We start from the raw sequence: 24501 nt of genomic DNA on the forward strand, positions 1-24501 counted from the left end.
CTCTCTCATCTTTTTAAGTGGGAGAACTTGCACAATTGGTGGCTGACTAAATACCTTTTTGCCCCACTGTATATACATACATACAAGAGCACCCCCTGACTCACACATCTCCCTCCTCCCACAAACATAAAGTTAAACCCACAGGTCCACCCAACACCAGCACACAGGACCGGAGACACGGGGCCCATTAACTACACTTTGCTAGGCCCCAGACTTAATTGATGGCCGCCTCATTATTCTCGACCTGTTAGAAGCCTTAACCAACAGCCACTTGTCCCACAGCACAGAATGAGAAGGGCAGCGGAGGGTTTTTACTGTAATCCTGCCAAGGACAGATTTAGAACACCATCTGAGATAAAATTGTATGTAATTCATCTGTAAAAGAGACATGGTCTCAGTATAACTCCCAGATAAATTAAAGGTAAAATTGTCATTACAGAACTACTGGAGAAAGATAACTAAACATGTGGGAATGTAATTTAATCCTTATTTAGGTAAGTTAAACTATTAACATTAATATTTAAGAAATACTTAGACAAATAAAGCATTGAGGAACCTTGAATTAAACACGATAAAACAAAACAAGGGACTTTTCAACAAAGGTTAAACAGGATCTACAATATATTACAGTTGATCAGTGAGTGAGTGTGAGAGAGAGAGAGAGAGAGTGTGTGAGTGTGAGTGAGTGAGTGTGAGTGAGTGTGAGAGAGAGAGTGTGTGAGTGAGTGTGTGAGAGAGAGAGAGAGAGAGAGTGTGTGAGTGTGAGTGAGTGAGTGAGCGAGAGAAGCGTTACCTTTAGGACAGGTCTCTTCAGGACAATGTCAGACCTCTTGGTGACATGTTGGTGTGACGAGACCAGGTGGTTCATCAGCATGGGAACGGTGTGGAATCCCTCTCCATCCAGGCGGTACATATTCTAAAACACACACACACACTTTATAACCATACAAACTGTACAGACATGATCATATTGTAAATACACACACACACACTCACGTCTGTGCTCTGGATAAGGAAGTGCCTGCAAGAGCCAGCCCAGTGAACAGAGAGGACATACTCCTGTTTGCCCTGACTCTGTCTGACCAGGAAGTCTCCATCACACCTCAGTAGCTCCTGGACTTCCAGCCTGGGGATGACTCCGTGGTACCAGTTCTGCTGCTCCAGGGGGCGCTCTACCTCTGGGACTGGGGACAGGGCAGGGGGCACCTGGAGGGGATTCACACAGCAAGGTCAATGAGGGGCCAGGAAAGGAGGGACCTGGGCATGGAGCGCCCACTGTGAGACTCATAAACCATAAATTGATTTCAATGGGAGATTAGTGCGGTTTGAGATGCATGAGTCTCACACCTGTATCTCTAGATGAGATTCAGCACATGGGAACAAATATCAATAAAGTACATCCAGTGGTGTAGTGGAGGGTAAACAAGTCAACACAGTTTACATATTTTTTTGCCCAACAGTTTACACACCTTTTGCAGAAAAGAAAAAAAATGAAAGAATAGGAAGGGTTACTTTTTTCACCACAAACGCAATCAGAGTTTACCCACCAACTTTGTTACCACTACATCACAGATTAATACATAGACAGGGTAACAATACACTGCTAAGGAGACAAGATACAAGGAAGATACAGCTACAAACTACATTGATCAGGAGATATAAAATACACTGCTCAAAAACAATACAATATATCTCTAAAGACCACCCACATGGATACTAGTGGTGTAACGGACCGTAGTTGATCCGGATCACCCCCACGGTTCGGCACGCATGTGAACCGCGGATTCATTGCAACGTTTAACCATCATAGTGTGAAATACAGTTTTACTGCCGCTGTTACTTTTTAAAGTAATAATAAATATTAATGCAGAGTTGCAGTGAAAAGATAAAGACAAGACAGATTCTGTGTTTTACTCTGAAGCCTGAAGGTTGATTTGATTCTTTTTTAAAGCAGTTGTGTGTTCTGTTCACGTGAACCGGGCATGTTGAATCACAATGAATCAATCCTGGATGCTCGCATTACAAAAATCAAAGAAGAAGAAAGAGCAGTGACAGCCATGGCTAGCGGAGGAGCTGAAGAACTGGAAAAGCCTCCCGCTTCATTTAAGTCTCCTGTTTGGGAGCATTTTGGCTTCACTGTCAAATATGATGACGGAAGAAGGGTGGTGGACAACACCATTACGGTGTGTAGGCATTGTGCCACAAGAAAGCCGTATGATCATGGAAATACATCGAGCATGGCCACACATTTAAAGCGTCGTCACCCTGGTGTGTCAGTGACGGGAGACAACAACTTCTCACTGCGACATTTAAGCAGCCCTTTGCTGCAGAATCAGACCGGGCTAAAGCCATCACCAAATCTATTGGGATGTTCATCGCTTTAGACCTGAGGCCATACTCCGTTGTGGAAAACAAAGGGTTTCAAAATATTGTAATGGAGCAGGTCGCTAACCCTCAACCTATCGACTGTGCCCCAAAAGCATACTCGAGCGGCAGAGTCGATATCCGCGCTTATAAACCCAGGGTCGTTACAATATGGTGAAACTGCTTGAGCCACGCTATGAAATCCCCTCGCGCACCCACTTCAGTATGAAGATCGTGCCAGATCTCTATGAACAGGAAAATAACAACATTGTTGACGAATTATCCAAGGCATCCTCTGTTGCCTTCACCACAGACGGGTGGACCTCCTGGGCGATGGAAAGCTACGTGACTGACTGCTCACTACACCACAGAGGAGTGGAAGATGCGAAGTCTGGTGCTACAGACACGCCCCCTCTACGAGAGTCACACAGGCACAAATCTGGTGCAGGTACTGCTAGGAGCAGTAGCAGAGTGGAAGCTAGAGGGCCAATAGCAATATCCCAATCACCACAGATAATGCCAAGAACCAAGTAAATGCAGTGATAGAAGCTGGACTGGGGCCACAGATAGCTTGCTTTGCACATGTGATCAATTTAGCATCCCAAAGGGGAATCTCAGTGAACCAGATGGACCGCCTCCTTGGGACGATCAGGAAGGTGGTTTCCTTTTTCCAGCTGCTCATGTGCTTAAGATCAAGCAAGAAATGCTACAGCTACCGACCCACAAGCTCATACACAATGTCACTTCAAGATGGAACTCCACTTATGACATGTTGGAGCGCTATCTTGAGCAGCAGGCAGCTGTATTCTCTGCACTGACAGACGAGACCCTGGAAAAAATATAAAGACATCTTCACCTTATCTGATGACCTGAAAGTGGCCGTCTGTGTCTATGATCCTACTTCTGAAAACAAGGATTCTACAATCCATGGCCCCAAGTAAGGAAGACGGCACCATCACTAGAGATGTCAATGCTGCCATTAGAGAGGACCTGAACCTCAGATACCCCCCTAATGTACAGGACTACCTTCATAGATCTACTGCACTGGATCCAAGGTTTAAGTCCCTGTCTCACCTAGACCCTGCCCTACACCGGAGGACATACAGTGATCTCACCACTGAGATTGTGGCCACTGAAGAGGTAACAACAACAAAAAAGAGTGAATTACTTCAATAATAAATATACTGCAGTCAAATGTTAGATTTAGAATCATCCGGTGTTTATTTTGAATAATAATGGCTTTTATTAAATGTTATTGCCACAATTATAGTTCTAGAGCTGACAGGAGCAGACTCAGAGGCATCTCCTCCACAAAATAATTTGGCCATGAAGGAGCTTTTTGGGGAGACCTTTGCGAGCAAGGACACAGGCAAGATGTTTGCCAACACCATCAAGAGGAGGTGGCATCCTACAAGGCAGCAAGTGGCATTCCAGTGGATGGTGATCCACTGCATGGTGGAAAAGCAATGAGTGTAAATACCCTCACATTGCTATGACGGCAAGAGGCTACCTGGCTGTGCCTGGCACTTCATATCCTAGCGAGAGGGTCTTCTACACAGCAGGGGACATAGTGACTGCAAAGGAGGTCTATCCTCTCCCCAGACAATGTAGACACCCTCATCTGTTTGAAAAAGAATTTGAAGTTCTAAGCTCAGGTCTGCTTTGCTTTCTTTTTTTTGATGTGGACACAGGCTATTTTTTCATTCACTATTGTTCAAAGGAAGAAGGTATCATGTCTCATATTGCACTTTTTAATTTAACAATTGAGTATTGAATATTTTATTTAAAGATTTTATTTAAACATTGAAAAGTTCCTTGCTTTAAGTGCTCTTTAAGTAATACATGGAAATCAAAGTTAAATTTGCCCCCCCCCCCCCCCCTTTTTTTTTTGCTGATCCGGAAAAGGATCAGATCCGTGACTCAAAACTGTGATCCGATCCGAACCATGAGTTTTGTGATCCGTTGCACCACTAATGGATACCTAGTCATTTTTTTATTACTACAGACAACATGGCGCCAATATACTACTGTTCAGATGACAAGATAAGGCATCCTACAACTGTAGCGTTTCACAACTGGAGTCCTACTCTGAACAGTTAGGCTTACAGAGAAAAAACGGCGAAATGCTATTTGACAAGGGAACTGTTTGACTCTCTGACTTGGGTTGTTTGAATAGACAGAGAGAGATAAATCAAAGGCAGCAGGTGGGTGAAAACAGAACAGGTCCATCTGTGACAGGGGTGATCACAATGATGCCTCACTGACAATGAATGACTATAGTTGACCGTGTATGAAAATAACAAATCGTCTATGCTGCATCAGTGGTTTGACCATAGCTGACTATTTCTGAACACTGACTGTGTATGTTACATCACTGACCGTGTATTTGGGTTTGAACAGGCCGCTAAAATGGCTTATGATGCCGTCCACACTGAGGTTTCTGAGACCGTCCCTCTCCTGAAACACAGAGCACAACCATCATCAACCTCTCTTTTAGGAATGCTCATCACCCCCAGTAACTGTGTTAATAATGACAACATGTAACAGCACTCAGAAACACTTAACATAATCCACAGATGAGAGAATTTCACAAAAAATTACAAACATGATGAGTAGAGAATGTCAAAGAAGAAAATACTTGTTTGCTTTAGGGCGGATCTGGATAAATCAGCGCTATGAAAATGGGTGAAGGAATGCACTCCAGTCAACACCATGACAGACAGCAAAGTATGCAAAGCACCAAGATCCTCAACCATGCCTCTGTTTCAATAGAGATGGTTGTGTCTGAACGAGACACGAGGATATGTTGTCCTCAGTACAGAACAGACTGGTTGAGTCAGTCTGTAGTTCAGATGCCTTCTAGTTGAACTGTAAGGTGACATAAGGGCAATTCCAAGGTAGCAGAATGACGCTGAGATTTTTTACTTTAAAAAGTATGCCAAACAAAACCCATTGATTGCAAAGTTAAAGTCATACAACTCTATGCACAAGCAGTACTATTAAACATTTCCGCAGAATTTTACAAAAACACATTTACTGGAAGAACAGTACAGATGTAAAGTTTGTTAACAGAATGACGGTAAAAACTCCTTCAGTTTTTTTATGTGACCACGTTTTCCGAAAACTCTTAAATATCTACTCCGAATTGAGATTCAAAGAAGTTTGCAGAAAGATTGGGGTGTCAGCTATAACATGATACCTTGAGTTTGACATTTTTTTATACTTTGGATATTGAACCACAGTAAGTGAAGTGGATTACCACCCGGTAACAGAGTGATGGTAACAAAATGACATCATGGGTGCCTGAACTGTACTATACAGAAATGCATAATCCTGAATGGCATTCTCTTCATGGTGATGTATCCTGAATAGGTACACAAAAGGTAGAAACATTTTATATCCTCCTTTGCATGTTTGGGTATTATTCTACATACCGGCTATTCTAATGAGTGCCGCCCCAAAACAAGATGAAATCTGGTTGAACCGGACCGCACCAAATCTGTACCAATCATAGACGTCTATGTTTCACACGTTTGTACATCACAGTTTAGCACAGAGTACAGGTACAGCAGAGTAGAGTTCAGTACAGTATAGTACTATACAGTAAATTATACTGTGCTCTACTGTACTGTACTAAACTCTACTGTACAGTAAAGTACAGTACTGACCTATACTCTACTTTAGATTACTGTACTCAATCAAATCAATTTGTATTTGTCACGTGTAGACTTTACCGTGAAACTATCTCAGGAGCTCTTCCCAACGATGCACAGTTAAAAATAATAAAATAATAAAAATACAAATAGTAACACAAGAATGAAGCTGTATAAAAGGGAGTACCAGTACCATGTCACTGAGCAGGGGTACAAGGTATTTGAGGTAGATGTGTACATGAAGGCAGGGTAAAGTGAATAGGCATCAGAATAGATAATAATAAGAGTAAAATTAAAAACAGTAGCAGCATATGATGATTTTGAAATGATGTGTGTATGGCGCCGGGGTGTGTGTGTGCGCGTGTATGTTTGTAGTGTATGTGAATGTGTGTGGGTTTGAGTGAGACTGTCACTGTAATGTTTGTGGGTGAGCCTATACATAGTGTGTATACAGTTGAAGTTGGTAGTTTACATACACTTTAGTCAAATATATTTAAACTCAGTTTTTCACAATTCCTGACATTTAATCTGAGTAAAAATTCCCTGTCTTAGGTCAGTTAAGATCAGCACTTTATTTTAAGAATGTGAGATGTCATAATAATAGTAGAGAGAATGATTTATTTCAGCTTTTATTTCTTTCATCACATTCCCAGTGGGTCAGAAGTTTACATACACTCAATTAGTATTTGGTAGCATTGCCTTTACATTGTTTAACTTGGGTAAAACGTTTTGGGTAGCCTTCCACAAGCTTCCCACAATAAGTTGGGTGGATTTTGGCCCATTCGTCCTGACAGATCTGGTGTAATTGAGTCAGGTTTGTAGGCCTCCTTGCTCGAACACACTTTTTCAGTTCTGCCCACACATTTTCTATAGGATTGAGGTCAGGGCTTTGTTATGGTCACTCCAATACCTTGACTTTGTTGTCCTTAAGCCATTTTGACACAACTTTGGAAGTATGCTTGGGGTCATTGTCCATTTGGAAGACCCATTTGCGACCAAGCTTTACTTCCTGACTGATGTCTTGAGATGTTGCATCAATATGTCCACATAATTTTCTTTCCTCATGATGCCATCTATTTTGTGAAGTGCACCAGTCCCTCTTGCAGCAAAGCACCCCCACAACATGATGCTGCCACCCCCGTGCTTCACGGTTGGGATGGTGTTCTTCGGCTTGCAAACCTCCCCCTATTTCCTCCAAACATAACAATGGTCATTATGGCCAAACAGTTCTATTTTTGTTTCATCAGATCAGAGGACATTTCTCCAAAAAGTACGATCTTTGTCCCCATGTGCAGTCTGCCGTTTTTATGGCGGTTTTGGAACAGTGTTTTTTTTCCTTGCTGAGCGGCATTTCAGGATATGTCGATATAGGACTCGTTTTACTGTGGATATAGATACTTTTGTACCCGTTTCCTCCAGCATCTTCACAAGGTCCTTTGATGTTGTTCTGGGATTGATATGCACTTTTTGCACCAAAGTACGTTCATCTCTAGGAGACAGAACGCGTCTCCTTCCTGAGCGGTATGACGGCTGCGTGGTTCCATGGTGTTTATACTTGCGTACTATTGTTTGTACAGATGAACGTGGTACCTTCAGGCCTTTGGAAAATGCTCCCAAGGATGAATCAGACTTGTGGAGGACCACCATTTTTTTTCTGAGGTCTTGGCTGATTTCTTTTGATTTTTCCCATGATGTCAAGCAAAAAGGCACTGAGTTTGAAGGTAGGCCTTGAAATACATCCATAGGTACACCTCCAATTGATTCAAAGGATGTCAATTAGCCTATCAGAAGCTTCCAAAGCCATGACATCATTTTCTGGAATTTTCCAAACTGTTTAAATGCACAGTCAACTTCTGACCCACTGGAATTGTGATACAGTGAATTATAAGTGAAATAATCTGTCCGTAAACAATTGTTGGAAAAATTACTTGTGTTATGCACAAAGTAGATGTCCTAACCGACTTGCCAAAACTATAGTTTGTTAACAAGAAATTTGTGGAGTGGTTGAAAAATTAGTTTTAATGACTCCAACCTAAGTGTATGTAAACTTCCAATTTCAACTGTATGTAGTATCGTGAGTGTGCATAGAGTCAGTGCAAGATAGGGTCAATGCAGATAGTCCAGGTAACCATTTAGCAGTATTATGGCTATTTAGCCATCTTTAGCAGCCTTTGCTTATTCCTAATATTTAGGATAGAAAATGGTTAAACACGTTATACATGCCTTTGTAAAAATAGACTCAGCTTTCATTTGACAGCAAATTTGATGCGCTCCAATGAACTTCACATTTTAGTGCTCGTGTGACTTTTTACTTGGTGGCATTTTACAAATGCCCATAACACCAGGGTTACAACACAACCTGCGTGGGAACATTAATGCAATTCACTTTAGTCATCTGCTACTACTGTATGAGTATAGAGGGGACGACAAACCAATTAACCTTTTGTTTAATTTCTTTCGTTTTCAAAACAATGGGATTTCAAAAGCTTTTATATATAGCTCAGTGATTTTCATAAGCCCACAGTACACTCATGTTTTAGTGATGATGTATTTGTAGAACTTAGAAAGCAGCAAACTACCAAGCTAACATACTAAAGTACAGAGGGTGTGTGTGCGTGTGTTTGAGAGAGAGGGAGAGAGGAGAGAGGAGAGAGGAGACCTACACTGGAGGTGATGGAGGAGAGGGAGATACGGTCCTCTTCCAGCCCCAGGGCAGGTGGGGGTTCACTGGATCCCAGCCATTCCAGCTTCCCCTTCAGCAGCAACCTCTGGGCCTCCAGCCTGGTTCTAGCTCCCAGGGACAGCATCACCTGCTGTCGGCTCTCCTCCAGCGCATGCCTCTTACTGAACTGGTAAACCCTGCAGAGAGCGGAGCAGCCTGTCAGCTCATCAATTAAAGCATTGTGATGATACTGTGGAACAATGTGTTTCCATTTCAACATATAGCAACAATTCCATTGACTGTCGCCTCACTGTCAATATATTTACAGCATAACTGACATGCCCGATGGCTTTACACAAGAATGCTGGTTAACTGGCCCATCTCCTACACCTTAGCCATATTGCTTCGCAGGGAACTCACCATCAGTATAGTTTAAATTAGATATTCTATAGGGGAGTATGGTACGGTTAAGGTTAAGTACGGTTAAAAATGCAGTAAGTCATGTCAGAAGGTAGCAGATGTATTAACAACAGCTGCAAATTCCAATAAAACTATATCACGTTTTAAAGTTCACTTTCCTTGCTTTGTCTAACAACACTATCATGAATCTAGTGAAGAGGTTTTCTGGGTCAGAGTGCATATTTATTTAGTTCAAAGCACAAATGTTTGTTAGCACGTTTCTCACACTGGCTTTAGCCATGGCGGGAGCAGACAAGTGCAGGGAGATTGCCATGCAACACGTGTCTTAGAGGGAGACGTCTTCATAGTGTGACAAATTCCCATGATTTGTAAATCTGTTCGAACCGAACAGCTGTCACGACAGCTAAAATGGCTTTGTAAAAATATATATTTCAGCTAATAAGGGGTACCTAACAAAATAACTACATTATGGCATTCACTAATCATAAACTTTTTACATATAATAGAAATGTCAGTATATTTGTGGACAAAATTCTTCCTTACTTAGCTTTCAAATATTGCACTGCTACATTAACTAACATCACCACTTGGGTAAAAGAGTTCTTTACTAATCAAGGAAGCATTCAGTCACTCCCGTCTGTCTCTGTTGATTTCCAAAGTGTTTCATCAAACCCATGACTCCTTAAGGAGAGGCATGTTTCCCTCGGCACCAGTGAACATTAGGCTAGTGTCAGTCAACACAGCTGCTCCATCTATGCACTAAGAGCTTATTAGTAACTTCTAATAACAGTGGACAGGCATCTAAACCAAGACAAATGAGAGAAGCTTGAAAAGTCTCCTCATATCACCATGTTATATTCATAAGGCATAGTGAGTCTGTCCCCCAGAGAGCAGCCAGCTTAGCCAGCCATAGCAGAGAGGAGAGGAGAGCAGCCTAAACTACTCTGATAGGAGACTGCCTGCAGATGGAACACCACCGTTGAGAGGATACACCAACACACTGCAAAAATATGACGCAGATCTTTTTTTTACAGTCAGTGTTGGTGAAGACGGTGGTTTGGTACTGCCAGAGCCAACTTTATCCTGGTTCAAACCATAAAAATGGAATTCTATTTTGTTTACCCATGATAAATCACCATATTATCGGGTATAACAGCTGTAAGTACTATCGAATTACACTATATCTGCCTAAGTGATTACCAAGTACGCTTGCCCATGCAAAGTTGGACCTTCCTGTACATGTGGATATCGCCTCACCTCTGACCCCGTTTGATGCCCTCTTCCTCTGCCTCCAGCTCCAACTCCAGCTGGTTGACTGACGCCTGTTGGGAAACCACATCACCAGCCAGAGACAGCAGTTCCTCTTCCACTGCAGTCAACCTGGTAGAGAGGTAGAGACATGGGGAGAGAAGGGGGACGAAGGGGTGAAACGTGTTGTTGGTGTTGAGATTGTGTGTGCCTTTTAAAATGATAAACTTGGATTAGCTAACACAACGTGGCATTGGAACACAGGAGTGATGGTTGCTGACAATGGGTCTCTGTACGCCTATGTAGATATTCCATAAAAATCTGCAGTTTCCAGCTACAATAGCTACTTACAACATTAACAATGTTTACACTGTATTTCTAATCAATTTGATGTTATTTTAATGGAAAAAAATGTGCTTGTCTTTCAAAAACAAAGGCATTTCTAAGTGACACCAAACTTTTGAACAGCAGTATATATATACACTGCTCAAAAAAATAAAGGGAACACTTAAACAACACAATGTAACTCCAAGTCAATCACACTTCTGTGAAATCAAACTGTCCACTTAGAAAGCAACACTGATTGACAATACATTTCACATGCTGTTGTGCAAATGGAATAGACAAAATGTGGAAATTATAGGCAATTAGCAAGACAACCCCAATAAAGGAGTGGTTCTGCAGGTGGTGACCACAGACCACTTCTCAGTTCCTATGCTTCCTGGCTGATGTTTTGGTCACTTTTGAATGCTGGCGGTGCTTTCACTCTAGTGGTAGCATGAGACGGAGTCTACAACCCACACAAGTGGCTCAGGTAGTGCAGCTCATCCAGGATGGCACATCAATGCGAGCTGTGGCAAGAAGGTTTGCTGTGTCTGTCAGCGTAGTGTCCAGAGCATGGAGGCGCTACCAGGAGACAGGCCAGTACATCAGGAGACGTGGAGGAGGCCGTAGGAGGGCAACAACCCAGCAGCAGGACCGCTACCTTCGCCTTTGTGCAAGGAGGAGCAGGTGGAGCACCGTCAGAGCCCTGCAAAATGACCTCCAGCAAGCCACAAATGTGCATGTGTCTGCTCAAACGGTCAGAAACAGACTCCATGAGGGTGGTATGAGGGCCCGACGTCCACAGGTAGGGGTTGTGCTGACAGCCCAACACCGTGCAGGACGTTTGGCATTTGCCAGAGAACACCAAGATTGGCAAATTCGCCACTGGCGTCCTGTGCTCTTCACAGATGAAAGCAGGTTCACACTAAGCACGTGACAGTCTGAGGACGCCGTGGAGTGCAGTGCTCTGGCAGTGCTCCTCCTGCTCCTTCTTGCACAAAGGCGGAGGTAGCAGTCCTGCTGCTGGGTTGTTGCCCTCCTACGGCCTCCTCCACGTCTCCTGATGTACTGGCCTGTCTCCTGGTAGCGCCTCCATGCTCTGGACACTACGCTGACAGACACAGCAAACCTTCTTGCCACAGCTCGCATTGATGTGCCATCCTGGATGAGCTGCACTACCTGAGCCACTTGTGTGGGTTGTAGACTCCGTCTCATGCTACCACTAGAGTGAAAGCACCGCCAGCATTCAAAAGTGACCAAAACATCAGCCAGGAAGCATAGGAACTGAGAAGTGGTCTGTGGTCACCACCTGCAGAACCACTCCTTTACTGGGGGTGTCTTGCTAATTGCCTATAATTTCCACCTGTTGTCTATTCCATTTGCACAACAGCATGTGAAATTTATTGTCAATCAGCGTTGCTTCCTAAGTGGACAGTTTGATTTCACAGAAGTGTGATTGACTTGGAGTTACATTGTGTTGTTTAAGTGTTCCCTTTATTTTTTTGAGCAGTGTATATACACACACACACACACAGTGGTAATCGGAGTCATTAAAACTAATTTTTCAACCACTCCACAAATTTTTTGTTAACAAACTAGAGTTTTGCCAAGTCGGTAAGGACATCTACTTTGTGCATGACACAAGTAATTTTTCCAACAATTGTTTACAGACAGATTATTTCACTGCATCACAAATCCAGTGGGTCAGAAGTTTACATACACTAAGTTGACTGTGCCTTTAAACAGCTTGGAAAATTCCAGAAAATGATAGCATGGTTTAGAAGCTTCTGATCGGCTAATTGACATCATTTGAGTCAATTGGAGGTGTACCTGTGGATGTATTTCAAGGCCTACCTTCCAACTCAGTGCCTCTTTGCTTGACATCATGGGAAAATCAAAAGAAATAAGACAAGACCTCAGAATTTTTTTTGTAGACCTCCACAAGTCTGGTTCATCCTTGGGAGCAATTTCCAAACACCAGAAGGTACCACGTTCATCTGTACAAACAATAGTACGCAAGTATAAACACCATGGGACCACGCAGCCGTCATACCGCTCAGGAAGGAGACGCGTTCTGTCTCCTAGAGATGAACGTACTTTGGTGCGAAAAGTACAAATCAATCCCAGAACAACAGCAAAGGACCTTGTGAAGATGCTGGAGGAAACAGGTACAAAAGTATCTATATCCACAGTAAAAACGAGTCCTATATCGACATAACCTGAAAGGCCGCTCAGCAAGGAAGAAGCCACTGCTCCAAAACCGCCATAAAAAAGCCAGACTACGGTTTGCAACTGCAAATGGGGACAAAAATCGTACTTTTTGGAGAAATGTCCTCTGGTCTGATGAAACAAAAATAGAACTGTTTGGCCATAATGACCATCGATATGTTTTTTTTGTTTGTTACATTACAGACTTTTTCAAAAAATTATAATTATCCTCATCAAACACAAATTACCCCATAATGACAAAGCCAAAACATTTTTTTATACATTTTTGCTAATTTATTAAAAAAAAATAATAATAACGGAAATATCACATTCATAAGTATTCAGACCCTTAATCCCTACTCTGTTGTTACGTTCCCCAGTTTCTGTGTTCTGTTTTGTATTTGAGTGTGTGTTTCAGGAGATGGCTTCCTGAAGTACTCCCCAACCAGCTGATTGGTCAACCCCAGGCTAATTGGTGATTGGAGCTGACCCTGCCCCCTCGTCAAGAAGCAGCTGACTCTAATCACCATTGCCACCTGAAGATAAAAGCCCAGGAGGGGGAGAGAGATGCCCAGGAGGGGAGAGAGATGAGATAAGGAGTAGAGATTTGAGATAAGGAGTAGAGATTTGAGATAAGGAGTAGAGATTTGAGATAGGGAGTAGAGATTTGGAGATTGAGAGAGAGAAAAATTAGATTGTGATATTGTGTGGGTTGTGTATCAGAAAGTGTGGTATGTACTGTTGTTGTTGGTAGCAGTTTTTCTATGTCCTGTGTTTGAGTGTTTGTGAAATCATTAATAATTACTCTGTTTCATTTGTTCCCAGGGGGGAAGGAGAAGGCACTTTGGGAGTGCTTAGGCAAGAGGCCCGAGGGCATACATATACCCGTAGTATATTTACTGTCTAGGCACACTAGGTAAGACCTGGGCGGACCACCCCCTGTATTTTGGTTAGGGCACCAGGCGGTGTTAAGTTAGGTAAGTTAAGTGGGTAGGCAGGTTAGATAGGAGAGGGGGAACTTTGATATTTACTTTCTTTGCTTTGGTTCCGTCCAGCCCCTTTTCCCCATATTACCGTGTAAGAAAATAAATCCAAGTAAACGGTAAAATCTGCTTTTGTGTCATCCTTGCTCGCACCTGCAGTCCATACCTCTTGCACTTCAGAGAGTTGAGTTGTAGCAGGGAGTTGCGTTCCCTCTTCTCAGAGGCGTGCGTAACATCTGTTGAAGTACATTTGGCAGCAATGACAGCCGAGTCTTTTTGGGTGTGACGCTACAAGCTTGGCACACCTGTATTTGGGGAGTTTCTCCCATTCTTCTCTGCAGATCCTCTCAAGCTCTGTCAGGTTGGATGGGGAGCGTTGCTGCACAGCTTTTTTCAGGTCTCTCCACAGATGTTCGATCAGGTTCAAGTCCGGGCTCTGGCTGGGCCACTCAAAGACATTCAGAGAGACTGGTCCCGAAGCCACTTCTGCGTTGTCTTGGCTGTGTGCTTAGGGTAGTTGTCCTGTTGGAAGGTGAACCTTCGCCTCAGTCAGAGGTCCTGAGCACTCTGGAGCAGGTTTTCATCAAGGATCTCTCTGTACTTTGCTCCCTCCATCCTAACTAGGAGGTCGACCGATTATGATTTTTCAACGACGAAACCGATTACTGGAGGACCAAAAAAGCCGATACCGATTAAAATCGGCCAATATATACATACTTATATATATATATATATATACACACACACACACACAGAATACACACACACATATATATATATTTGTAATAATGACAATTACAACAATACTGGATGAACACTTATTTTAACTTAATATAATACATCAATAAAATCTATTTAGTCTCAAATAAATAATGAAACATGCTCAATTTGGTTTAAATAATGCAAAACATAGTGTTGGAGAAGAAAGTAAAAGTGCAATATGTGCCATTAACTTCTTGAGAATACAGGGGGTGCTGTTTTTGCATTAGCATAATTTCCTCTACAGATTAAACTGCCTCTTATTCAATTATTGCTCTTACTATATGCATATAATTAATACCATTGGATAGAAAACAATCTATAGTTTCTAAAACCGTTTCAATTTTGTCTCTGAGTGAAACAGAAGTCATTTGACAGCACTTTCCCTGACCAAGAAGAAGAATGCAAGATGTGTATGCTCGCTTCAACGCTCTGCCTATATATGGTCACGCCACCTATGACCCGAAACACACTTAATTCGTCTTCCTCTGGGTGTCAAGAGGACGTCAGAGGAGAATTTTTTTGTTTATCTTGTACTGACGTGAAATAAGACCTATTTCTTTGGCGTGACCGACAACTTCCGGTTCTCTGAATCGCGCGATTTGTAGGTGCGATTGTCTTCTGTTTTGCTGCTGTTACGGATGAAAACTATCTCCGTCTCGAAGTTTGTTTGATACATGTGACCATATCATCTTAATGTATGTTTTTTCAATATAGTTTAATCAGATTATTTGAATTTTTTCGGGAGTTTTGCCGTGTTCCGTTCGGTGACTTTTTTTTACTTTGGCCAGTCGACTAGTACATATGCTAAATGAAGAGGGAAAGTTGCCATTATGAATGGATTGAACGACTCATCAGGACTAAGGACACCTTGATCAACATTCTGATGAAAGATCAGCAATAGTAAGACCCAATTTACGATGTTATTTCATATATCTGTCGTGCATGTGAACTGGTCGGGGGCGCCCAGCTGGTTCTGGCTGGCGTGGCTATGCTAATTTAGCGCTACATTTTGTTTTCGCTATAAAACATTTAATAAATCAGAAATATTGTTTGGATTCACCAGATGTTGGGCTTTCAATATCTGTACGCTGTGTATTTTTTCTGAAATGTTTTAAGACAAGTAATTAGTTATATGACGTTGGTCTCTGTAATTGTTCTGGCTGCGTCGGCACTATTTCAGATTGCAGCTGCAATGTAGAACTCTGATTTATACCTGAAAAATGCACATTTTTCAAAAAAAAACTATGCTATACCATAAATATGTTATCAGACTGTCATCTTATGAAGTTGTTTCTTGGTTAGTGGCTATATATTTTTTTATTTAGTCGAATTAGTGATAGCTACTGACGCAGGAAAAAACTGTTGGAGTAAAAAAATTGTGTCTTTTGCTAACGTGTTTAGCTAATAGATTTACATATTGTGTCTTCCCTGTAAAACATTATAAAAATCTGAAATGGTGGCTTTATTCACAGGATCTGTATCTTTCATTAGGTGTCTTGGACTTGTGATTTAATGATATTTAGATGCTACTATTTAATTGTGACGCTATGCTAGCGATGCTAATCAGTGTGGGGGGGGGTGGGGGGTGCTCCCGGACCCGGGGTAGGTGCTCGGTAGAGGTTAAAAAAGCTAACGTTTAAGTTCCTTGCTCAGAACATATGAAAGCTGGTGGTTCAATATTCCCAGTTCTTCAATATTCCCAGTTAAGAAGTTTTAGGTTGTAGCTAATATAGGAATTATGACGCGTCGACTATTTCTCTCTATACCATTTGTATTTCATATACCTTTGACTATTGGATGTTCTAATAGGCACTTAAGTATTGCCAGCCTAATCTCAGGAGTTGATAGGCTTGAAGTCATAAGCAGCGCTGTGATCAAGCATTGCTTAGAGCCTCTGGCAAATGGAGTAAAGTTTGAATGAATGCTTATGAGCCTGCTGCTGCCGACCACCGCTCAGTCAGACTGCTCTATCAAATATCAAATCATAGACTTAATTATAATATAATTAAGACAGAAATACGAGCTTTAGGTCATTAATATGGTCAAATCAGTAAACTATAATTTCGAAAACAAAACGTTTATTCTTTCAGTGAAATACGGAACCGTTCTGTATTTTATCGAATGGGTGGCAACCCTAAGTCTAAATATTGCTGTTACATTGCACAACCTTCAATGTTATGTCATAATTATGTAAAATTCTGGCAAATTAGTTCGCAACGAGCCAGGCAGCCCAAACTGTTGCACATACCCTGACTCTGTGTGCAATGAACGCAAGAGAAGTGACACAATTTCCCTAGTTAAAATGGCCTGTTAACATGAATTTCTTTTAACTAAATATGCAGGTTTAAAAAATATATACTTCTGTGTATTGATTTTAAGAAAGGCATTGATGTTTATTGTTAGGTACATTCGTGCAACGATTGTGCTTTTGTTAAATCACCCGTTTGGCGAAGTAGGCTGTGATTCGATAATAAATTAACAGGCACCGCATTGATTATATGCAACGCAGGACAAGCTAGTTAACCTACTAATATCATCAACCATGTGTAGTTAACTAGTGATTATGTTTAGATTGATTGTTTTTTAAAAGATAAGTTTAAATCTAGCTAGCAACTTACCTTGGCTCTTGCTGCACTCACGTAACAGGTGGTCAGCCTGCCATGCAGTTTCCTCATGGAATGCAATGTAATCGGCGATAATCGGCATCCAAAAATGATGATTACCGATTGTTATGAAAACTTGAAATCGGCCCTAATTAAAAAAAATGCCTAATTAAATTGGCCATGGACGACCTCTAATCCTAACTAGTGTCCCTGTCGCTGAAAAACATCCCCACAGCTTGATGCTGCCACCACCATGCTTCACCGTAGGGATGGTGCCAGATTTAGTCCAGACGTGACGCTTAGCATTCAGACCAAAGTGTTCAATCTTGGTTTCATCAGACCAGAGAATATTGTTTCTCATGATCTGAGAGTCTTTAGGTGCCTTTTGGCAAACTCCAAATGGGCTGTCATGTGCCTTTTACTGAAGAGCGGCTTCCGGCTGGCCACACTGCCATAAAGGCCTAATTGGCGGAGTGCTGCAGAGATGGTTGCCCTTCTGGAAGGTTCTTCAAATCTCCACAGAGGAACTCTAGAGCTCTGTTAGAGTGACTATCGGGTTCTTGGTCAACTCCCTGACCAAGGCCCTTCTCCCCCATTTGCTCAGTTTGACCAGGCGGCCAGTTCTAGGAAGTCTTGGCGGTTCCGAACTTCTTCCGTTTAAGAATGATGGAGGCAACTGTTCTTGGGGACCTTCAATGCTGCAGAAATGTCAAGTCTCATAGCAAAGGGTTTGATTACTTAATTAAATAAGGTATCTGTTTTTTGTTTTTATAAATGTGAAACAAATTATAAAAACCTGTTTTCGCTGTGTCATTATTGGGTATTGTATGTAGATTGATGAGGAAAAAATACATTTAATACATTTCAGAATAAGGCTGTATCTAAAAAGAAATTGGGGAAAAGTCAAGGGGTCTGAATACATTTTGATTGCGCTGTGTCTGTGTGTGCGTATAAACTAACCTGTGCTGGATCCCCTCCACTGTAAGCTCATTTAGTTCCAGCTCTCCAGTCTTTAGTCGATCTGTGTTCTCCAGAAGACCAGAGTCAAACTCTACACACATCGGAACCTCCCCTACAGACCTGAACACACATGGTGAAACTTTTCAGCCTCTTGACTGCACTAAGATCAGAATATTTACATTTTAGTAATTTAGCAGGTTCTCTTATCCAGAGTGACTTGCTGCTGAATACCTGTTCTGTTGGATGAAGCTCTCATACTCTCTGTGTGGCTCTATGGCCATCAAAGCAGCAGACATCTCCTCGTGGACAGATACGACCTCCTGTTGGAGCATACTGGATATGTCATAGTACTCCTGCAGGATCTCCTTCCTGGGTTACAGGGCAAAAGTCAGAGGTCAGGGCTGTATTATTCAATCCTGGTCTGGGGACCCACTGGGTGTGCAGGCTTTTTTCTAGCCCAACACTAACGCACCTGCTTCATCTAATCAAAGGCTTGATGATCAGTTATTAAATAGTTACAGTGACTTCGGAAAGTATTCAGACCGCTTAACTTTTTCAACATTTTGTTAGGTTATAGCCTTATAGCCTAAAATTAAATTGTTTCCCCCCCCTCAATCTACACACAATACCCCATAATGACAAAGGAAAAACTGTTTAGAAATGTTTGCTAATTCATAAAAAAAATAAAACGGAATTACCACATTTCCATAAGTATTCAGACCCTTTACTCACTACTTTGTTGAAGCACCTTTGGCAGCGATTACAGCCTCGATTCTTCTTGAGTATGACGCTACAAGCTTGGCACACCTGTATTTGGGTAGTTTCTCCCATTCTTTTCAGCAGATCCTCTCAAGCTCTGGCAGGCTGAATGGGGAGGGTTGCTACATAGCTATTTTCAGGACTCTCCAGAGAATCGGCTTCCTATTTTGCAACAAAGCCTCCTTCACTCATGCTGCCAAACATACTAGAGGTTGACCGATTAATCGGAATGGCCGATTAATTAGTGCCGATTTCAAGTTTTCACAACAAATCGTTAATCGGCATTTTTGAACACCGATTATGGCCGATCATATTGCACTCCACGAGGAGATCTCTGTTATGCGAGTGCATTAAGGAGCCACGGTAAGGTGCTAGCTAGCATTAAACTTATCTTATAAAAAACAATCAATCCTAACATAATCACTAGTTAACTAAACATGGTTGATGATATTACAAGTTTATCTAGCTTGTCCTGCGTTGCATATAATCGATGCGGTGGCTGTTAATTTATCATTGAATCACAGCCTACTTCGCCAAATGGGTGATTTAACAAGCGCATTCGCGAAAAAAGCACTGTCATTGCACCAATGTGTACCTAACCATAAACATCAACGCCTTTCTTAAAATCAACACACAAGTATATATTTTAAAACCTGCATATTTAGTAAATATTGCCTGCTAACATGAATTTATTTTAACTAGGGAAATTGTGTCACTTCTCTTGCGTTCTGTGCAACAGAGTCATGGTATATGCAGCAGCTTGGGCCGCATGGCTCGTTGCGAACTGTGTGAAGACTATTTCTTCCTAACAAAGACAGCCAACTTCGCCAAACGGGGGATGATTTAACAAGAGTGCATTTGCGAAAAAACACAATTGTTGCACGTATGTACCTAACCATAAACATCATTGCCTTTCTTAAAATCAATACACAGAAGTATATATTTTTTAAACCTGCATATTTAGTTAAAAGAAATTCCTGTTAGCAGGCAATATTATCTAGGGACAGTGTCACTTCTCTTGCGTTCATTGCACGTAGAGTCAGGGTATATGCAACAGTTTGGGCCGCCTGGCTCGTTGCGAACTAATTTGCCAGAATTGTACATAATTATGACATAACATTGAAGGTTATGCAATGTAACAGCAATATTTAGGCTTATGGATGCCACCCGTTAGATAAAATACGGAACGGTTCCGTATTTCACTGAAAGAATAAACGTTTTGTTTTCGAAATGATAGTTTACGTATTTCACCATTTAATGACCTAAGGCTCGTATTTCCGTGTGTTATATTATAATTAAGTCTATGATTTGATAGAGCAGTCTGACTGAGCGGTGGTAGGCAGCAGCAGACTTGTAAGCATTCATTCAAACAGCACTTTCCTGCGTTTGCCAGCAGCTCTTCGCAATGCTTCAAGCATTGCGCTGTTTATGGCTTCAAGCCTATCAACTCCCAAGATTAGGCTGGCAATACTAAAGTACCTATTAGAACATTGAATAGTCAAAGGTATATGAAATACAAATGGTATAGAGAGAAATAGTCCTATAATAACTACAACCTAAAACTTCTTACCTGGGAATATTGAAGACTCATGTTAAAAGGAACCACCAGCTTTCTCATGTTCTGAGTGTAACAGTATAACTTTAAACCGTCCCCTCGCCCCGACCCGGGCGCGAACCAGGGACCCTCTGCACACATCAACAACAGTCACCCACAAAGCAGCGTTACCCATCGCTCCACAAAAGCCACGGCCCTTGCAAAGCAAGGGGCAACACTACTTAAGTCTCAGAGCAAGTGACGTAACTGATTGAAATGCTACTAGCGCGTACCCGCTAACTAGCTAGCCATTTCACATCCGTTACACTCACCCCCCTTTCAACCTCCTCCTTTTTCCGCAGCAACCAGTGATCCGGGTCAACAGCATCAATGTAACAGTATAACTTTAAACCGTCCCCTCGCCCCGACCCGGGCGCGAACCAGGGACCCTCTGCACACATCAACAACGGTTGCCCACGAAGCACGGTCGTTACCCATCGCTCCACAAAGGCCGAGGCCCTTGCAAAGCAAGGGGCAACACTACTTAAGTCTCAGAGCAAGTGACGTAACTGATTGAAATGCTACTAGCGCGTACCCGCTAACTAGCTAGCCATTTCACATCCGTTACATGAGCAAGGAACTTAAACGTTAGCTTTCTTACATGGCACATATTGCACTTTTACTTTCTTCTCCAACACTTTGTTTTTGCATTATTTAAACCAAATTGAACATGTTTCATAATTTATTTGAGACTAAATAGATTTTATTGATGTATTATATTAAGTTAAAATAAAATGGTTCATTGTTCATTCAGTATTGTTGTAATTGTCATTATTACAAATACATGTATATAAAAAAACTGTAAAACAATTATTTATTTTATTTAATAAATCGGCCGATTAATCGATATCGGCTTTTTTTGATCCTCCAATAATTGGCATCGGCGTTGAAAAATCATAATCGGTCGACCTCTAAAACATACCCTCGTAAAACTGACTATCCTACCTATCCTTGACTTCGGCGATGCCATTTACAAAATAGCTTCCAACACTACTCAGCAAATTGGATGTAGTCTATCACAGTGCCATCCGTTTTGTCACCAAAGCCCCATATACTACCAACCATTGCGACCTGTATGCTCTCGTTGGCTGGCCCTCGCTACATAGTCGTCGCCAAAACCACTGGCTCCAGGTCATCTACAAGTCTCTGCTAGGTAAAGCCCCGCCTTATCTCAGCTCACTGGTCACCATAGCAAACCACGCTCCAGCAGTTAAATTTCACTTGTCATCCCCAAAGCCAAAACCTCCTTTGGCCACCTTTCCTTCCAGGTCTCCGCTGCCAATGACTGGAACGAATTGCAAAAATCACTGAAGCTGGAGACATATCTCCCTCACTAACTTTAAGCATCAGCAATCAGAGCAGCTTACCGATCACTCTACCTGTACACAGCCCATCTGTAAATAGCACACTCAACTACCTCATCCCCATATTGTTATTTATTTTTTTGCACCCCAGTATCTCTACTTGCACATCATCATCTGCACATCTATCACTCCAGTGTTAATGCTAGATTGTCATTATTTTGCCACCATGGCCTATTTACTGCCTTACCTCCCTAATCTTACTACATTTGCACACACTGTACATAGATTTTTCAATTGTGTTATTGACTGTATGTTTTGTTTATCCTATGTGTAACTCTGTGTTGTTGTTTTTGTCACACTGCTTTGCTTTATCTTGGCCAGGTCACAGTTGAAAATGAGAACTTGTTCTCAACTGGCCTACCTGGTTGAATAAAGGTGAAATAAAATGTTTGTTTTTTCAATTCAGAGACCTGTCCCAAAGCCACTCCTGTGTTGTCTTGGCTGTGTGCTTAGGGTTGTTGTCCTGTTGGATGGTGAACCTTCACCCCAGTCTGAGGTCATGAGCGGTCTAGAGCAGGTTTTCATCAAGGATCTCTCTGTACTTTGCTCCGTTCATCTTTGCCTCGATCCTGACTAGTCTCCCTGCCACTGAAAAACATCCCCACAGCATGATGCTGCCACCACGCTTCACCGTAGGGATGGTGCCAGGTTTAGTCCAGATGTGACACTTGGCATTCAGGCCAAAGAGTTCAATCTTGGTTTCATCAGACTAGAGAATCTTGTTTCTCATGATCTGAGAGTCTTCAGCTCCAAATGAGTTGTCATGTGCCTTTTACTGAAGAGTGGCTTCCGGCTGGCCACTCTACCATAAAGCCCTGATTGGCGGAGTGCAGCAGAGATGGTTGTCCTTCTGGAAGGTTCTCCAATCTCCACAGAGGAACTCTAGAGCTTTGTCAGAGTGACCATCGGGTTCTTGATCCTGACCAAGGCCCTTCTCCCCCGATTGCTCAGTTTGGCCGGGCGGCCAGTTCTAGGAAGTCTTGGCGGTTCCCGAACTTCTTCCAATTAAGAATGATGGAGGCCACTGTGTTCTTGGGGCCTTCAATGCTGCAGAAATGTTTTGGTACCCTTCCCCAGATCTGTGCCTCGACACAATCCTGTCTCAGAGCTCAACGGACAGTTCTTTCGACCTCATGGCTTGGTTTTTGCTCTGACATGCACTGTCAACTGTGGGACCTTATATAGACAGGTGTGTGCCTTTCCAAATCATGTCTAATCTATTGAATTTACCACAGATGGACTCCAATCAAGTTCTAGAAACATCTCAAGGATGATCAATGGAAACAGGATGCACCCGAGCTCAAATTCGAGTCTCATAGCAAAGGGTCTGAATATTTATCTAAATAAGATATTTCAGTTTTTTGTTTTTAATGTGCAAACATGTATAAAAGCCTGTTTTGGCTTTGTCATTATGGGGTATTGTATGTAGATTGCTGAGGAAATTGTTTTATTTAAACAATTTTAGAATAAGGCTGTAACGTAACAAAATGTGGAAAAAGTCAAGGGGTCTGAATACTTTCCGAAGGCACTGTATGTATAGTACAGGGCTGCAACAAAAGCCTGCACACCCTGTGGGTCTCCATGGCCAGCATTGATTACATTATTTGTGTTTGGACAACAGCCCAAAACTATTATATCAAACTTCCCATGAGAGTGCTTGAAATCTTATCATCAAAAGGGAAGGATATTAGGTGAGATAAAAAACCATGCAGTGTAATGACGGGATGACCATAGAGTCACAGTACTTCCCTACCGCGCTGTACACACACAATATGATCATCACTGACTGGGAATTCACTGACAGAGTTGTGCTTTCCACTCACTCACCCACACACACACACACTTACAGTACGAGTACCATCTCCTGCTGTAGGCTCTGTAGTGCCATGAGCAGGGCAGGTTGGGCCTGGCTGTAGTGGTGCTGATGGTACACCTGGGCTGCTCTGACTGACAGCACATACTCATTATGAAGCTCATGGAGCCTCAGAGTAGCCTTCATATAGCGCTCCCTCGCACGCTCACGTTCTTTATCTAAACAAACACAAGATATATGTATATATGTATATATATATATATATATATATATATATATATATATATACCAGTAGAACACACACAAATGTAGCATAGAAGTGGAAAAACACTACACATGACAAATAGTCACTACTAATATGATCAACTGTGTTAATTTGGTGAATCAATAGGATATCAGTTGTCTAAACAGAAATATCAGGAGGTAATGATCATCTGTTGTCCAGAATGTAATTCTTTCAGTCAGTCAAAGTGAGAGTGTCTCTGTGCTGTTTGGAGAATTGAGACGGAACCAGACAGAGTGAGCTTCCCCACCTTTACTGGCTTCCTGGTACTTCCTCTTTGCCTGCGCTGCATCCCTCACCAGCTGTCTGTAGCTGGCCTTCAGCCTCTCCAGCTCCGTCTGGGTCACCTGACAAATGGAAAGGGTATATTAGTGTTACCTCATCCAAACAAGGTGCATAAATTGAAGAACAAATGGGATGCCTAGAGAGATATTCAGCCACTCTCTGAGGACAATGAGAGTCCTCAAATACATTTCTACTCGTCCTGTGATCTATCCACAC

At 42.1% G+C, this 24501-nt stretch overlaps 1 protein-coding gene across 2 annotated transcripts in view; it reads right to left on the minus strand.

Annotated features, from left to right (window-relative positions):
- Positions 1–24501, minus strand: part of LOC129854206 (tyrosine-protein kinase Fes/Fps-like) — a 42176-nt gene that overhangs the window by 5975 nt on the left and 11700 nt on the right. Inside the window, exons 4-12 of one of the 2 annotated variants that reach the window (XM_055921000.1) lie at positions 24251–24347; positions 23752–23935; positions 18419–18556; positions 18188–18307; positions 10357–10479; positions 8681–8876; positions 4744–4821; positions 997–1206; positions 794–916 (exon numbers count right to left, since the gene is read on the minus strand). In XM_055921000.1, the coding sequence (XP_055776975.1) occupies positions 794–916; positions 997–1206; positions 4744–4821; positions 8681–8876; positions 10357–10479; positions 18188–18307; positions 18419–18556; positions 23752–23935; positions 24251–24347 (1269 nt within the window). The remainder of the gene's footprint in view (positions 1–793; positions 917–996; positions 1207–4743; positions 4822–8680; positions 8877–10356; positions 10480–18187; positions 18308–18418; positions 18557–23751; positions 23936–24250; positions 24348–24501) is intronic. The other variant, XM_055921001.1, reaches the window with a different exon arrangement.

The sequence above is a fragment of the Salvelinus fontinalis genome, chromosome 4 (genome assembly GCF_029448725.1).
Source record: "Salvelinus fontinalis isolate EN_2023a chromosome 4, ASM2944872v1, whole genome shotgun sequence".
NCBI lineage: Eukaryota > Metazoa > Chordata > Actinopteri > Salmoniformes > Salmonidae > Salvelinus > Salvelinus fontinalis.